The following is a 19,536-nucleotide window of genomic DNA, read 5'->3' as shown; positions in this document are numbered from 1 at the left end:
TACCTCAGTAAACAGAGCTGTTAAGCATGAATGCTGGAGGTAAAATTCCACAGTCAGTGACACAACATTGTGGCTGCAAGCCTGGGGGTTGTCAGGGCAAAATGTCCCCATCCCCAGTGACACAGCTCAGAGGGTGACGCATATGCATCTGAAAAGCTGAATGGCCTCTGAACTATGGTTAAGGGAGGTAATAAGTTACTGTGTCCTAGGTTACCAATGGGTTTCAGAGATGTTAAGAGTAATTATACCACATCTTGAAGTGGTCTTATGATTTACCAGTTTTGGGCGAAACAACTGATGTATGTCTTATGTGATAATTAAGAAATATATAATCAGTTAATCAGTAGACTAGTAGACACTATGGTAAAAATAAATTAATATTACAATTAAGGTAGTGGAGAAATGTAAGGTTATAGATTAATAGTGTGTACGTGACCAGCTGGCTATTTAAGCTGGCTGAAAATAAAGAATATTGCTACTTGCCATAAAAGAGCTTGTAGCCATTCTTTGTCCTATACAATTTCAAAAAGCAAATTCTACCAATGCATCATTGACCACCCGATCAGCCTTCACGCAACATTAATTATTAGATAAATAGAAATTAAAATCATAATCAGACACCACTCACCTATTTCACAAAATTGGCAAGGATGTAAATAAACTGGAAATCTTATTTACTGCTGGTAGGCATGTAGAGTGGTACACAGACTTTGAAAAACAGCTATTCCTTAAGAAGGTAAATATTGATTTACCATAAAACCACAAAACTCCCCTTGATATCTATCCTAGCATAATACTATGACTAAATGTTTGTTCCCTCTCCCTAAATTCATATATTGAAGCACTCATCCTCAGGATGCCTGTTTTTGGAGATGTTCCCTCTAAGGAGGTAATTGAGGTTATATGAGGTCATAAGGATCCGCACCTGACTCCACAGGATTAGTTTCCTTACTAGAAGAGAAGTCAGAGAGCTTGAGCACACTCTTTCCTCATGCACACATAAAGAAGTGGTTATATGAGGACAAACCAAAAAGGCAACCATCAACAACCCCACATCAGAACCCTCGTCAGACTCGAACCTTACTGGGACTTTGATCTGGTACTTTCCAGACCCCAGAATTTTGAGAAAATATATTTGTGTTGTTTAAGGCACTCAGTCTATGGTATTTTATTATGGAATCTTGAGAAGACTACAACCCAAATAAAAAAATATGTCTACACAAAGATGTTTAAATAAATATCTGTAGCATCATTTTTTTTTCTATTTGTTAATAGCCAAAAATCAGATTCCTCAAGTGTTGAGTGAAAAAACAAAGTCATATATTTGTGCATAAGAATGCTATTCAGAATTTCTAAAAAAAATCTTGACACATGCTACAATATAACATCAAAAATTTATCCTAAGCTGAAAAATGCCAGATATAAAAGACCTTTTATTGTCTATTTTCATTTATATGAAATGCCCAGAAGTGGCAAATTTATAGAAACAGATTTGTGATTGGCTGGTGTGTTATGGAGTTCAGAGATCTTATAAGGTGTTGGAAAAGTTTAGAAACTAGATTTTAGTGATTGTTAGATAACTCTGTATATTTATTACTAATAATTGAATAGTATACTTAGATGAATTTTATGGTATGTAAATTATACCTCAATTTTTATGTGAGGAAGGATGAGGAAGAGAAGGAAAGGAAGGAAAGTGGAACAAAAATATAAGGAAAAAACAGAAGTGGAGTATCTGGGGCCGCACAATTGGGTATCTCCACTCAGAGTAAGCAGCGGCAGGGTATGTGGTGCATCCATTTGACATAGTGAGGTGTTTACAGAGGCAGGTATAATTGTTACACTAAGGGTCAACCTACTGGAACAACGAAAACCCAAATACAATGGGCTGTAAGTAAGATGGAGATGGATTTCTCTCCCATGCAGAATCCACCCAGAGCAGCTCCATTCTACAGAGGAATCACGCAATTCCTCCTTTGCTGATTGGCCACCCCATCGTGTGTTGTCTCATCAGCATGGTCAAGTCTACGTCACAGCAAGAGGGACAGTCATGTCTGTGAGTGTTAGTCCTAGGCAAGAAACCTGTCTTTAAGTTGGAAAGGACTTGGAAGTTGGCAAAACTTCCACTGACATTCCACTGACCTTCTATATGACAGCAAGGAAAGGTGTGAAACGCAGTACTAAGGGCGCACAAATACAACTAAAACTGCTATGAAGGAAGAGGGGAATAATCTATTTTGAACAGTTTATACAGTGAGTAAGAATATTTTATTAAAAATTGGGGCTAACAGTAATAGTGAAAATCCATATACATTTTGATAGTAAAGAGATTAAGCGACTGATGACAGAGTTTCTCCATTAAACGAGAAGGGCAGATAGGCTGCATCAGAAATGTGTGAAGAAAGAGTGTCTGAGCATCAACGTTGAGGCTGGAGTTCAGGTACAGAGTTCAGGTACAGAGCATCAATTTACAAAAGGAATTTGCCAAAACAAGGCAGGGCCTAAAAACATAAGTCACTGCAAGTACTGGTTAGATAACTGGGAAAGGTGCTCTCAGAGACATGCTAATTACATAATAAAGGGAAATAATGTATTAACGTGGCCATGAGAGACAGAGAAATTACACTCACTGATACTACTACCAGAACGTGTTACACACTCTGCCTGGCACCACACTCACTTCATTGGCTCCTTTCATTTTTCAGGTCTCTGCTCAAAAGTCATCTTCTCAGAAAGTTCCTTTGCTATTTCATTTTAAATGGTACCCAACTTTCATCTTCTCTGTCCCCAACATTAAGAATGCTACTTATTTTCTTTCCATACCAACACTTCATACTGAAGTTATATTAATTATAGCTTCCTTAATTATTCCTTCCAAGAATATATACTCCACAATAGCAGGATATTGTATTTTTCACTGCTATACAGTTAATTCCTAGAATAATTGGTGGCACACGGACAATAAATATTTGTTAAATTAATTGAATGAATGAACATAAAGAGGTTAGCAAATAGCAAGGCTATTGACAAGGCTGAGATAACATGAAATGCACTCAAGTGGACTGTTACATTTGGTTCGCAATACTAGGGATACAGTAAGTGTGGAGGGAAGAAAAGTATTTTAAGCTGTGTGTGAAGGAAGGAAAGTAGGAGCAGAGAACCAACAACAGTAATTCTAGAAATCCTATAAAATTTTATCATTATGGCTTTTGAAGACCATAATTTATTGTACTTTGTTTCATGACCATTTGTTATTGCTATTTTTGTCTATTGCTAAACATAAGATTCTTAAAGCTAGAAACCACATTGATGCACGGGTTTTATTTTAGCACTTATTGTAGTATTTTGTAAATTATAAACTCTCAGTAGTATTTATTTAGGTGAAAGAATAATGAGATCAATGATTAACAAAGAGTGGCTGATTTTCACAGGTTGCAGAGCACTTTTTACTCAGAGTAAACAAGCCCTAATGGCTACTTGGGATAATCAGACCACAAATAGACTTTTATGCCTAAACAATAACTATCTCACTTAATAAAAGATAGTAATCCAAGACAATGCACATAAAAAAGCAATGATCGTGGTATCATTATTTTTCGACTGTTTCTGTCCAAGTCAGGTAGGAAAGAATCCGTGTTTTCATGTAAGAGCAGAGCGCATGACACACTGAGTTATAGTGTACAACGCCAAACGTGTAGTAAAAATCCTTTGAGAGAATTAGTGAATGCATACGCATAGCACTTTTTATATTATAAAACTTGGGTGCTTATCTATATCTTTAATGTAAAAAGCAATTACTCTGCCGAAGATGAGGAATAATTATTTTTAAAATATCACTTGCTCTTAAAACACAGTGGAGGCATCATACCTTTGAAGTAGCATCTTTGAATTCAAATCATTTTCATTACTTTTTCTGAATTTTAAAAGATATTATAAGACTTTGCTATATGAAGACTGATCTCATTATTAATGTCTTTATTAGTGTTTAATTTTACTTGCTGAACTATGATTCTTTCCATGCCGAATTCACTATTATTCTGCTCGTTTGGGAAAGAGGTGACCTTGAACCTGGGAATGAGATGCAAAGCTTGATAGAAAATCTACTGTCTCTGTCCTTACAGTGTAATATTTCCATTCTCGGTCCACTCCAGCCCTCACTCACATTTTTCTCTTGGTCACAAAGATTTATTTTAGAACATGCTTGTTTCTTTTGTTTATACCTTTTCTACTTCCAGAGCAGAAAGCACAGCTTACTACTTTTTCCTTTCATTTCTTCTTTGTTTTTCTCTCAAATTGCCATGGTAAGCAATGTTTTCTCTTTTTCTGTCATATTCTGTTATTAGTCCATCTTTTATGGAACTTACATATACTGAACTGTTCTACTGTTTATGCATATACTATATTAAATATTGTTCACAGTATAAAGGTCTTTGAAGATGCATAGTGCTTGCTTCTGAGTTACCCCTTATTTTTCTCTAATTCTCCTTCCATGTCTTGTACCGAGATGTTCAACAATGTTCAATGAATGAAGGACACAGGAGCTTATTGTGCTAGTCGTGTTTTCTAAGACCTCTCTAAGAGGATGTGCATCCTCTCCCATCCTTTTCTGTTCTGCTGCCCAGTGTTTAGCCATTTGCTATTAAACCATGAGTCTAGGAACCAAAAAGATAAAGTGCAAGCAGCTCTTTTGTAACTTGTTAATTTATCATTGTTATCTAGGTAATAGCTAATGGAAAATTACCAGGTAACAGAAAATCTTGGCTGTGCAATTTGCTCACCAATAACTAGCAGCTTTCACCTGCCTCCAGTGATTTAATAAGGACCCTAGTTTTCATAATAAAACATTCCTACAAAGAATGTAAAAAAGAATGGAAAAGTATAGGAAAATTTTTCTCCATAGAAAATGGAATAACATACTCAAGAATTTGTGAAATGATTCATCAATTTCTTTAATTAAACTGAAGGCTTTTTAAAAAGACATTTTAAATATGTAATTGGAGCATTAACATTTTAAAGTGAATTCCTTTTGTTAATTTTAAATGAAAATAACTGTTTTCTTAAAGAGTGGCTATAAATTAATTTTGTTTTTGATCAGATCTAGTAACTTTCCAAAGCAATGCTGACATTCAATGTCTCTAACAAGTCAATTTGGGGGCACTGGTATAATATACATGGGCATAAAGATTCCGGCTTGTAAAAGACGTAGCTAAAGGTCTGTGTGAGGCATTGTTTCTATGTTTTGTAGCATGATGCATGCTTAGGTCTGAATAATACAGTCCAAGAAATAACCCTTCCTGCTGAGACGGGACAGGTTATCAAATCACTAAAAGTGATGTGCTATCAGTGAAACGATAATACTGGTTGAAATCCCAATTGGGATTTCATTCCAGACCGCTCCACAGTAATCCAGCCCCTTTGATGTAGCAAAGTTGTGAGTTGTTTTTCAGTCAGGTTGAGAGTCAGGTAACCTGAGCATGCTCCACCAAATCAAGCATGCAACCATACGCAGAACCTAAATGCTGTGACCAAGGAGCTGGAATTAAATGAAGAAATGGATACTGTGTGGTAGAATCCAGGATCCATCACAGTGAATACTGGTGGTGTCACCCTAGGACATGACCCAGTCACATCTACCCCTTTGCATCACCTCATTGAAAAATCCAATTATATCATGGCTCAGCACTTTATGCTTCTGAAATTTAACCCAGTCCCCAGGTCAGGGAAACAGATTAGAGCAATTTTCCTGTCTCCTTTCCATCAGACTTGCAATAAAGCTTTTACTTTCCCAAAAGTTGATGCTATGGTATTGCCCTCTATGTGTATCAGGCAGCAATCCCATTGACTGCTTAGTAACAAAAACAATGACAACTCAACATAGGAAACTTTTAGAAGGGATTTTTTTTCAAAGAAATTAATTACATAGCTATGGGTAAGGTATACCTGAAAAATGATAGATAGTGCAATAATCCAAAGGTAATAGCAGTGAATTCATACCATTCTTAAGCCCAAAGGATGTAGAGGAGAAGAATTCATAAATTTCAAAAACAGAGAGTGATCTAGAAAAAGCTGCCTCAAGAGAAGCATCACTTTTCTTTCAGGTACACAGCCATCCTAAGCAGACTATACAGTACAGAAAATAAATATCCACTGATATTTACATAAGACTCTCCATCAGATTTAAAGAGCAATGTTTTATGCTCTGTTTAAAGTTTTCAAGTATGACAAGTTCACCTAAACCCTCTGTTTGTGCATTTACTCATGTGAGAAATGCTAATAAGAATAGTATTTGCCTTATAGCTCATAAGGTCGTACAGAGATTAGGTGAAAAATAATGAAATATTTTTAACATTTTATGGGATATAGTAAATTATAGGTAAATAAAGGTTAATTTTTTTTTTTTTTTCAAGTGAGGTTCTCTTGTAGGAGTGTATAAAAATTGAAAATTAAACATAAAAGCAACAAAATGAGGTTTCTTTTTTTAGGATTCAACACATCTCTGTATATTACTTAGTATTAAAAGACCAAGAAAAATGAGTAAAATTCTTTTGTTTTTAATTTGTTGTAATCTGTTGCTTATCCCTTGAATGAAGCACATGTGTATAAAAGGCCCAAATGTTCCCATAGCTATATTAAAATTAATATTTACAGATAGTTGAATTTAAAATCCAGAATGATTCCAATGATGAATTCCCCAAGCCCAAGATGTCACTAAGACCTGCAGGACCACTACTCTTTCCTATGGAGTATGTTCCATTTCCAAAGGGAGTAGGCAAAAGTAAAGGAGATTTACGTAGCAAATTCAAAAGCAATATAGTTACTCAACAAATAATGCCTTGATGATGGAAGTAAATATTTTTAAAGCAACAAAATAAAAACTTGAGTATTCCAAAAATGACATATTCCCTCAAACTCAGTGAACCCGGGCCTACAAATGCTTTTCCCACATGCAATAGCCTGGAATGCTATTAACTTCTATCTTTGCATGGTTGCCTACTATGTAATCTAAAATCTTAGCTAAAGCATTGTTTTTTGTGACTTCTATGATTATCCTATTGGAAATTACCTTCTGATAGTAAATCACACATATGCCCTATTATTTCAGTATTATTTAATTTGACTTATATCACTTGTTTCCACTAAAATAAAATTATTAGCTTGCTTCGTTATTTTGTATATTTCTACTACTAGACTATAAATTCCTTTGGGTTAAGATTAAAATTGATTCATTCCTCTGTAGAAACTCCTAATCTAGCACATAGTGAATTAAAAGAATCCTACAAATAAATGAACAATTAAAATTTTAAGTTTTGAAACAATAATCAATTTTTCTCAGTGATTTTTAGATTTCTGTCAGTTGGTTTCCCCAACCCATATGGAAGTTTTAAGCAATTTTCAAAGAAAGGGGGTATAGATAAACTGGCGACTTATGTTGTACTCACATAGAGACCTAAAATGAAGTTTAGGCAAGCTGAAGGATAGTGGTTTGACATGAAATCTGACCTTGTCAATTCTGCCTGATATAATAAATAGGGTTTTTATATTATGTCTTGAGAGGCATGAATCAACATTGGAAGGAAGACCAAGAGAAGGGATTGGCAGATTTATTTTGTTATACACACTCATACACACACACATATACATATACACTATACACAGAAATATACATGATATAAATATACATATAGTATATCAAATATATGTAGCTTAATACAGGCATACATATGTGTGTATATGTATGGTAAGTTAAAATAAAGATAAAACTCCCTTAAACTTAGCAAAAACATTTAGGATTCAAAGCAGAAGAACTCTAAACACATAAGCTTATTGAATAATGACAGGATTTGTGAGCTGGTAGAATTAAGCTGATGTGTCAGCTTCTTATTCTTAGACTTATAACAATGTTTTCTTTTTTCTCTTTAATTATTTATTTTTAATCCCCCAGTTACTTTCTTTTAATTGGGCCCTCTACACCTTGTTTGCTTTTAATAATAGGAATGAGCACAGGAACCATTTTAAAACATTTTGTTTATCATTGTGTAAGTGTAAATTGGAAGACGATAGAAAAATATTTTTGAACATTCAATATAATACTCTTAAAACATATTCTCTGTGCTAGGATTGATTCTGACTTTGATTTGTGTAACAGCTTCTGGACCTGTAAAAACTCCCAAATATATTTTGAGAAAATAGATTTATTTTCCACTTTGGGATATATTTCTCAGCTATAAGACCTTTTAAAAGACTTTTATATATGAAATATAACTCAAAGAATGAGCTTAGCCAATCTTATCATCATAATCTGTTAGCACCAAAGACCAAAAGTAAATATGTTTTGAAATGAAGAATAAATTCTTGAGAAAATAACATAGTACCATGTGTTATTGAAGAAGAACAGTTATAAGAAATTCAGAGAAAGCAATGACCAAGATTTTCAAATTAATATTTGCCCAGGTATAATTGTAATAAAAATGTGCAAAGTTAAGAAAGATGATCTGTTAAGCAATCATGTCAGAAATAAACTCAAATACCAAAGATGATGCATCTCTCAAAGTATAAAGCGGTCCCTGAATTAGTTTCTATCTTCGACCTTCACATATGTCACTCTTCTATAACATGCTTTATAAAACCGAATGCCACTTGCTTATGACTCAGTGCGTTATTTACTTCACTGATTGTATTAAGCCTATACAAATCATCAGGAAACTTTAATTTGTTCTCCACAAGCTTTCTCTACTTCCCAGAAATGATCAAAAGATATTTTAAAACCTCCCAACCCTCAGTACACATGTTGAAATATCACTATTTTTTGTTAAATAAATTATACTACACATATAATTCTCATCTTCCTGTGCTGACTAGCAGCACTAGTTCAAGAAAAGAAAAAAAAATCAAAAAACATTTCATTCTCTAATATTTTTATAACCACAACATTCAGGATCTTCGTAAGGAAAGTCCCATTTGGACAAAAATATGTTTCTGACTAGGCAGATAATGAGGTTAGACTGATGTTAGTAATAGAGAATGTTTGGGTAGAAAACTTCAGAGACGGATAGCAATTTACTGATAGACACGTGCACTGCTACTAAACCACTCTGTGTGTCATTACTGAGACGTGTTTAGATTCAGAGAGGAAATCACCTACCATGATTATAACCCCGTATAATCAATATACATGTAACCATAGTAATGCCATGGATACGTATTTACACCCATTTTACATATGCAGAAACTGAGGCTCAAAGACATTAGCTATGCTCAAGGGCTCACAGATAATAAGAGATAGAGAAAAATATAGATACAAAGGCAGGTATCTAATTCCATGGCCCATAAACTTTATGTTTTTCCATGTAAAGTATATGGTGTCAATCTTGACTTATGTAATACACCGAATATTGACATCCTGAATTAAACATTAGTACAATATGGAGAGTCAAGGATAAAACATTAGTACAATATGGACAGTCAAGGATAAAAAGGGGACTGAATGAAGATTTTTAAAATAGCACCATAATGGTAGAGCAAAAAAAAAAAGAGATGCTCTAGGTCAGGATCCCACAAGGGAACAGGATGCAGGTCAAGGTAATCGCATAAAATGACGAGGCAGCCAATGAGACCACAGCATGTGCAGAGTAATTAGCTCAGGGCCGAATGCTTACAGGCTCCCCAAAAGTACTTGCTGATTCTCTTTTCCCCAGAATACACAATTTCCTATCACACATTGGCTATCCTGTGTGTTCCTATCAAAGAAAGCTTTTCGAATAATTCTTTTGAAAATTACAAGATAACTCAACAAAATTTTTCATGAGTACCAAGAGACTACGCAGAGTGTGATTCCCACAAACCTAGCACTTGGTAAGGACATCAAAAAATGCATGGGAAAGATGAAAGTAAAAAATTCATCTCTGCGTTGTCAATATGAACTTATTTTTGCAACTACACAATGGACTCGCATTACTACTGCGGAGTATAGGAAATGTAATTTTTAATCTAATAAACAATCTATTCAGAGGTACTTAAGACATATAGGTGATTTTTTTACTGAGTCAATACCATAAAAGACATTAAAAACTGAATCATGCTACCATAATCAGGCACTGAATCTATAGAGTTAGAAAGAGAATAGAAAAAAAAAAAAAGTGATGGGCTATCATTACAAGAAAAGGAATTGGTAGGAGAAAACCACTTCAGCAATGACAAAAGAACAAATCTCTACTTTCTTTAAACACAGCTTTCGTAGAAGGCTGCCAAAGACTCTTCCAAATAAAGGGAGATCCAGAGTACCACACACTGCGAACATTTCTATTTTCTGAGGTAACTTACACAACAGAACACAATTGTAGATAGTGAGGTAAAAGGCCTCAAAGCACAAAAACTGTAAAATTATGACATAGAAGTCTTGATACACATCTGAATTTCAATCTATTCACAGTACCAGAGACTCATTACTTCCAGAGTGATCCTGAATGAGATAAGGGAAAAGCTTTCAAACATGGGAGTACAATAGTGCACAGACAAAAAGATCAGACTATGCAATATGTATCTCCATTAATGCTGTTTACAAAAGCAAAGCGAGAAATTTGTTCAAGAGAGAAATCACCTCTCTTTCCCAAAAACTAAATTTTAAAAAGCCAGAACATCATATTTTTTTCTTCTATTAAAAAATTAAAAACCCAAGTCAAAGGTATAAAATGGCAGCATAATGATTTTTCATGATTTAAAAATCCACAGCCTTCTTCGAGTACATTTCGAAGCTTCCACATCATATACCGTGTTTTCATTTGTTTCATCATCTCTCATTGTAGCTGTCCAAATCTTGGAACAGCACTGGCATTTAAGAAGTCCTTGGATAGATAGATTTAACTGAGTATTCTCAAACTTAGCGTCTAAATACACACATTGTATTAATTCCTCTTAATGGGCAAATCTTCAAAGGACACGGTTTGTGTGAAATGTTTTAAAAAATGCATGTTGGTGTTGTCTCTCACAGGTGCAGACTACTGTACACGGTAACAAGACACTAATGGTGTGTGCTAAGGTTCTGATTCTAGAGCTTGTGGGTCAGTTCTTACAGTATGTCAGGCGGGGAGAAAAGGTGGTACAGAACATGCCAGGAGACACTGGGGAAATGACTAAGGTAAAAATCCCAGAATCTCAGACGACAACAGATGATGTAGTCATGAATAGACATCCAGTATCTCTCTTGATGCGTGAATGTTTGGAGATGGTAACTTAACCACATGGAGTATTCGTCCCACCCATCTCACACAAGTGGTTGACAAAAGCTGCAGAGAGCACTGTGATTAGACATTGACATGCAAAACACAACTGTGACTTGGATGTGAGAGAAGGAAGAAAGAAAAAGTAAATAAATGGACAAATGATTGAATTGATGATCTTTATTTACATGCTCTTCCAGATTAGTTTTGTGGCCCCTGAATCCACCAATTCTCAAGTGTAGCTTATTGTCAGGAAATTCAGGAAAGAAGCTGGAATTGGAGTTGTCATAAATGTCCGTGGAAACACAGGCTGATCGTGGACACATACACTTTTGTCCCAGGCTAGAAAAGTTCCCGAATACAGCATATTAGAAGTAGCAGATTGTGTCATGGTACAATGTCTTACTGAAGCAGAAAGGAACCTAATTATAAGACTAAACCTGGAACACTATAACCACACAATTCAGATTTAGCCTTCAGACCAGAAGTATTCACCACGGATGGTGATGTGTTTTGGAGAAGTGCTTTTTTTCTAGTTTGATTTCCTTATACTTTTTCTGATTCTACTACTCTCCTGTCACTCCATTTACACGCATGAAATAAATATGTATGTATTTTACATGAACTATAAGGAAATGAGATTGGTAGCATAACCCAAACGTTAAAGCAGTTTCATTGTTTTCTAAGCATACTTCATATTCAAACAATTATTTTATATTAGAAAAATATATGAGGCAAATCCAGCTACACTGTCTTTGAATTAAAGTGAAATGTCCAACACTCTTAGAGAAATCCAAATTAGCACTGAGGTATGGGAAGACCAAGGAAGCTGGAACAGAATGAAACTTGGAAATGAGCTCCCCTAATTATGACTGATTTTTATATTAAAATAACTTTTACTTTGTTCATATTATCAATATTGCAATTGCTTAACTAAAATGAATATTATTGCTGTACTTTTCAATAAGAATATGAATCAGATTTTGATAAAATAACTCAAAATTATATATTTTGAAAGCATTGGACCATATTAATAAATTTGATGGTATTAATTAAAACAATAACATTTATAATGCTTTCCAACAAAGTAATTAATATAGTAAAATAATTTATTTTCAAACAGAATCATTTGTGATTCCCTAGTATAATTCTGCCATTACATTCATTGTGTATTTCATTCTTAGGTGTTTGTCTAATAAAGGCAATTATTTAAAATGTTTAGCTAAATCTTGCCATTAAATATCAGTGTCTGATGTTTTATACGCTTCCTGACATTTCTAATGTATGTAAGAATTGTACATGGATTCATATTTCCACACTCTTTTCAAATGTGAGCATTTTTATATGTACTACACTTTTCTTGAAAACGTAACGTGATTTTTGTGAAAATTCCTAACTTTCATGGCCCATATTATGTTACTTTCAGCTAAAAACTAACCATATGAATAACTGCTGCTGCTTTCAGTAGAGATAGCAGTCTTTCACACCCAACATTTGTGCATCTAGTTATATACGGCAGATAAAGGCCACAGAGGAGACAGTCGGTAAGAAACAAACAGAGAAACCTACCAACATCTACTGTGTTCCAGCTCTACTGAAAAAGCACAGGGCCTTTTCTAGATCTGGGTGGTAATAACAAGTTCTTTGGGTTTTTGGTGAATAGGGAGATGAGGTAGCAGGACAACAAATAGGTAGTCTACATCTTTTTAACTTACGTGAAAGTCGACCACAGAAGAACCAGGAGATGATTTCAGCAATATGAAAACTTCTCTGAAGGGAAACTAAATACTGATCATTTCTATAAGGTTCTAAATCTATAAATGTGTTCTAAAGAGTCAGGAAACCACAGAGATGAAAGAGAACATAAAAATACATTATTTAGGTTCTGATTTCTTCACTCATTAAAGATGAGGAAAGCCAAGACAAAAAAAAAAAAAACTAAAAAAGATTTATATTGTGCAACTGATATTCATCACTTACCTATAATTCCATGCCATAAACATAAATAATAAACATTAAATGCATATCAAAACACATAAATCTGCTACCATTTCCTTACAGAAAGTGTCTAGTGGAGCCCGATAATGCACTGTGTGATCTGGTGTGTGTATACATTTGTGTCTATATGTGTGTGTGCATTTAACAGATGTAGCAAGAAAAATGCTGTATCAGTGGTGTAAAGATCTTGGTTTAGTTTTTGTTTGTTTTTTCCTGCTACATACTTGCTTGGTCACACTAGGAGAAATTTGGAGAATTACTAAACCTCTCTATATCTCAATTATTTCATCTCTATGGTGAAAATATTCAAATAGATTTATATAATTGTCTATCCTCGTAATTATCTAGGTTTTTAAAAATAGCCATTATAATGTTTTTGTCTTTCATACATCTTCTTAAGAAAAAAGTTACATACCAGCTACCCAGTCTACCCAAAAGAAAACAAAAATTCCAAAAATCTCTTGAAACATTGTTTGTCCTTGGTTAATATCCCACAACTCAATACACAAAACATAAATGACTTATGAACAAATATACTCAAAAGAAAGTAAAAAAGCATCATATGAAATTATTTCTAGCTTACTTTTATGAAAAAGTAAATTTTATTTTTACTGTTCATTTACTTTGAATGATGATGATACAGATAGTGTGAAAAATGATAAAATCCATTCAGATCTCCATGTTATATAACTGAGTTATGTGTCTGGAAACTTGTATTCAAAAGAATTATTAATTAGTATCCAAAAATCTGCTGCAACCCAGGCTATAAAGACTGACTTCAGTAATACTAATACTCCTTATCATTGTTTATGGATTAAATAGGCTGTTGAACATTAAATCCCTTTCTCTAAGTGTTGATAGGGAAAGATAAGGTGAACAGAAATATAAATTTTAAATAAAAATCAACTCAAATATGGCTATTGGAGAAAATTCTACATTACAATGAAATAAATTCATTATTTCAGACTATTATATTTTATATATCCTTTGAATGATCACTGTTATCATTCATCCTTATTTCCAAATATTCATATGTTTGATGTTGCCATTTGTTCCAGAATCAGGCTTTCAAATTTAAATAAACAGTGAGTGGAGAGGAGGTCAAAACTATAAATTTTTATGACCTCATTAGGAATGCTAATTTGTAAATAATCTGTTATATCATTAATTATTTTGTAACCTCATGAAATGTAAAAAAAAAGGTGACTTAAGGCCCTCTCTACTATAGATTTTAATAGTATTGAAGCAAATATGTGATAATAGGAAAATTGACCATCTTTTATGGCAGTATTGAGGTTTTGTCCTAAATTATTTCTTCAAATCATTTTTAAAAATAGTACTTTTCAGTTTTTTTCTTGTTCTCCTTCAAATGAATACTTTCCCTATTTTTCAAACCAACAGTTTATAAAAACAGCTCTAAAGAGAATTATTTTTACTTCAAAAATTAACCAAAATCCTTATTGATATTGAATGGGGAAATAAATTATTTTTAGCTTCCTGGAACTTATTTCAGGTTAATTACCCAAAGAAAACCATCAAAATAACTGGTGCAGAACATCCTGTTAGTATCAGAAACCATGAGGCAAACTGTCTGGCTCTTTCTTTTTTCTTGACAAATACAGAGCAATGGTCTCTATCTGGAAAACTTATTTCCTCTCTCAATTTGCAGTGCCACAATTTTTTCCAAGTCACTATGGTTCTTTTAAAAGACATTTTCCCCCAGAATTTAGCTGATATCAGAATAATTATACACACCAAAATGTAAGACAAACAAAAAACCTGTTAGCAAAAATTGCCTTCACTTTACAAATTGTATTCTCTAATAAAGATATGAGGCATTTATTTTTATTTTTCTGCCTTTATAATTCCTTTCTAAGTATGCTGTTGTCTTCATTTCTTTAATTCCTACTCCTGTTTCAGTCAAGGTGTTCAAAAAGCATGAACATTTTAGCATACCTTTAATTATTAATGTTATAACTCAGAAAATAGTAAAAAACATATATTGCCACACATGTTTTTCCCGCTCTCATTCTGGTCTTTAAAAGTTGAGAAAGAAAAATGATAGCGATTTCTCAAAAATGAGCAACATATGATTCCTAATAAGTGTATTTTACAAATTTGGTGGTATCTTCTTCAAATTCTCCTTCATTATTTTCCAGATCAACATATTTAGACAGCTATTCAATGTTTCCATTAAAATGCATTTACATATTTATTATTTAAAGCTCCAAATTCCCAGGATGGATTCTGATTGACATCGGATGTTTAAAACTTACGTTTAATTATTCAAAATTAAAACATCATGTTATTATAGACATTAGTATTCTATTCTTTGTAAAAATAACTTTTCCTTAAAGCAGATCTGTCCATTTTGTAAAAATAATATATTTTCTACTTGACCAGATTAGAAAGAAAACCCTTTGGACTCCCAATTATCATTTCTATTCTCTGACAGAAGTAAACACAAAGACGTTTCAACAGTACCCAATACTATTGGTCAAAAATGTATTTCAATACTAGTTACCTATATATCAGTTACATACTATAATGCATGTCCTAAATGAAGAGGACACCTCTTCTCAGACACTTAATGTTTGTTTTCCTTACCACTTTCATGTATGTATTTTTTAAAATTTCCTGAAAAAAATTGCTTCATATTATATATCCTCTTTTTTTCTCTTGCCAACTCATATTTAAATTTTTATTGAAGCTTTAAAATAATACTTTTGAATAATGCTTTAGTTTAATTTTGCATTTATTTCAATCAGTCTAAATACATCATCACAATAAAATCTAAACTAGTGTCTTCGTCTGTTTGGCGTTCTATGAAAATTACCTTAGATTAGGCAACATAGAAATCACAGAAAATCATTGCTCCTGGCTCTGGAGGCTGGAAACGCCCTGGTACAGGTGCCAGCACATTCAGTGTTTGAGGAGGGCTCATTTTCTGCTTCATAGATTGTGCCTTTTTGGAAGACAAGTTTCCTTGGGTCCATTTGATAGGGACACTAACCCCGTTTATGAGGGCAAAGCCCTCATGACCTAGTCATCTTCCAAAGCATCCTCTCCTAATAACACTGCAAAGGGAACTAGGTTTCATCCTATTCCTTGGGTAGGGGATGGGGAAACGTTCAAGCCACAGCAAGTAACAACACATATAGCAGTCTCATAAACAACGGGTGCTTTACTAATCTAGGAGCTAAACATTTAATTAAGATTCATGGCATCAAGCCCCAGATTTATTTCATAGAAAATCTTTCAGTCAAAAGTTTCATTAACAGGAATGACCATGCCAGTATAATAAAAATAATTTGTATTTGTATTACTTTGTACTAATGAAAAATTTTAATTTACTCTAGTGAGCAGACAGAATGAAGCAAAAAGCTGCACTATTTGGTACCTTGTAGAGAGTAAAAAATTTATAGCCGAGGTCAGTATGTTATAATCCCAGTATAAAATCTTTGATTTGTATGTAGTGTCTAAAGGTTTTCCTTGCAGCTACACATTTGTCATGAGTACACCTGAAATGTCAGAGCAAGTGGTAACAACACTCATGGTGGTAGTTAGCTCAGAAAAGTCCAAAATAAAAATTCTGATAGAAGTTGGTATTTTTAAGGAATGCTTCATTCACATTGCAGTCAGGAAAAATGATAAAGCATTTAACTGTAAATATTTATATACATTTTCATATTACAGCTCAATTAATAGAGTAACTTTCCACACTCTGCCCTTTGGAATGCAGAATTAATGTCTACCAAGGATCTTTAGCAAAGAATAACAATGCCCAATTAACAGCAAATATACAAAATGATTCGTATGTTTAATGGCTTTTTAAAATAGTTTAATTTCATTTCATTTGAAAACAACCAACCGAACAAACAAAATAGTGGACTGCTGATGGATCTTACCTTCTTGAACGGCTTGAAAAGGATTGTTGCCATCCACAAATGTCACTGAAAATGTGATTTTCTCAGTCTGTAGTATCTCCTCATTTTGGTTAAGGTCACCAACTGCTGTGCGAAACACCTCATCATCTTTTTTGGCAGATTCATCAAAAATTGCTCCTAGAAAAAAGTGAGTTTCACCATTAAACAATAGCATAAATATTCTGTCATGCCCTCTAGAAATATGGCTAGCCTTGTGTATTTAAAAATATATACTTTGCCTTAAAGCACGCATTTTATTAATTACTAAGACACCTTGCACTGGAAGCAGGTGGGAAGGGAGACAGCTACTTCTTCCAAATGGGAATAATGAATAGTACATCAAAGTTTTTTAACTATTTCCCTCCCTCCCTCCCTTCCTTCCTTCCTGTCTCTCTGTCTCTCTCCTCCCACCTTCCCTCCTTCCTTTCCTCCCTCCCTCCCCTTCCTCTCCCTTTTCCTTCCTTCTTTCTTTCCTCCTTTCCTCCCTCCTCCCTCCTTTCTTCCTTCCTTCATTCCAAGACAGGGTCTCACTGTGTCTCCCAGGCTGGAGTGGAGTGGTATGATAACAGTTCACCACAACCTTGAACTCCTGTGCTCAAGTGATCCTCAAGCCTCAGCATCCCGAGTAGTTAGGACTACAGGAGCACTTCACTACAGCTGCCTATTTTATTTTATTTATTTTTTTAATATTTGTAGTGACAAGATCTTGACATCCTGGCCGCGAGCAATCGCTCACTTTGCATTCCTACAGTACTGGGATTAAGGTCATAATCCACTGTGTACAGCCAAATATTTTTAAGGGGGCATGTAAATTAAATGTTTCCTAATTATATTACTAGATATTTAGTGGCCAGAATATTATTTTATTTATATAACCAAATATCTATGTTATAGACTTTAATTTTTGACTCTCCTTTAATTTTTATAATCAGATACAATTCTACTTTAGAAACTTAGCTTTTGTGAAAGTATTTAAATAATAAATGTTAGACTTACATTACTACATAAGCCACTTTAATGAAGAATCATTTCAGTATGTGACAATTCTTATAAGACAGTTCAATATGTGACAATTCTTACAACCATCTAGATTAATCATAACATGGAAGTTTAATATTATCAGATTGAGATATCTAAATTCTTCAGCAGTTTGTTAGGAAGTATGATACTTTCCTTTAACTGAAGGAAAGTAACTTTCCTTTAACTGAAGCTGAAATAACCAATTCATTTTAAATCAGACCATCTAAATGTCTATTCACAAAGACATGATGTGTGTTTATATAAAGATGTTTCAGCTTGTTGTGGATTCTAAATGGGTCTTTTAAAAGAAGAGTTTCTAATCAGCCTTGTTTGATAGCAGGTGATGTTATTGACTTCTGCTGAGTATTGGTAATATATTTTTGATGAAAGCATTTTACTATTACCTGACAGAACACTTAATAGTGCCTTAAACATTAAACCAACCTTAACAAATGGCAGAAAATTGCAGAAATGATAGCAAATTAGTCAATTTGGCGCTGAATTAAGATATACTGAGAGGCGAGGCACCAAAGAAGCAGTTCATCTTTCTGCAAACAGCAAGGAAGGGTACGGAAGAGGAGTTCATCTCACTGCAAACAGCATAACCAAGGAACAGGAAACCTTAGCCAACACTTCAAATCCCAGTTATTTATTTACTTTTTTCTCAGTTATAAAAGCTCATTATAAGTCTGGCTTTGTACAAAAGAAGCACATTTTGTATTAAACACAAGCATTTTGAAAGCGGCCTGGTGAGTTCCGCAGGAAGAATTTCAAGAAGCTCTTTTCTTATTTCACATACTTCCAACAGTCACAGCAATGCCAGTTTTTACCCTTTGTAAATACATGAATATTACGAGTTTAATCCAATATAAATGTCTTAGATTTACTTTTTAACTATATTGTTTTTCAAATTCAACGTTTATAACTATATAGTTAATATCATGACATAGCAGCTAGTTCCTTCCCAGGAATTTTTATTAACATGTTTTTATGGTCAATATTATTTTACAATGTTTAGGTAAAAAGAAAATTAGGATATGTCAAGATAAAATAATCCTTCCACCCTTTCCACCCATATAGACAGACAGACATGCACACACACATATTTTATATAACATGCCAAATAATTTCATAATAAGTGATTGTAAGCATCAAAAGCAAACATCAACACATCTATAGTCCTCTTGCACAATTAATTCATGATTTAAACCTTCTCATCTAGAAACACATATAAGAAACAGGAGCTCCCCAAAAAGTTAGGTTGGATTTCATATATGCAAATAAAATCAAAGATAGCTAATCTTTTTAAGCCACAGGTCCAAACTTTTTACTCATTTAATTTTGTCTAATACATATAAATTGTCTATGGTGGGTAT

At 33.7% G+C, this 19,536-nt stretch overlaps 1 protein-coding gene across 1 annotated transcript in view; it reads right to left on the bottom strand.

Annotated features, from left to right (window-relative positions):
• Window positions 1-19,536, bottom strand: part of GRID2 (glutamate ionotropic receptor delta type subunit 2) — a 1,435,943-nt gene that overhangs the window by 1,143,077 nt on the left and 273,330 nt on the right. Inside the window, exon 2 of the mRNA XM_053608318.1 lies at window positions 17,123-17,278. Coding sequence (XP_053464293.1) covers window positions 17,123-17,278 — 156 coding nt within the window. The remainder of the gene's footprint in view (window positions 1-17,122; window positions 17,279-19,536) is intronic.

The sequence above is a fragment of the Nycticebus coucang genome, chromosome 1 (genome assembly GCF_027406575.1).
Source record: "Nycticebus coucang isolate mNycCou1 chromosome 1, mNycCou1.pri, whole genome shotgun sequence".
NCBI classification, from domain to species: Eukaryota; Metazoa; Chordata; class Mammalia; order Primates; family Lorisidae; genus Nycticebus; species Nycticebus coucang.
Note: the sequence above shows the minus strand (reverse complement) of the source record. Positions and strands in the feature narration are given on the sequence as shown.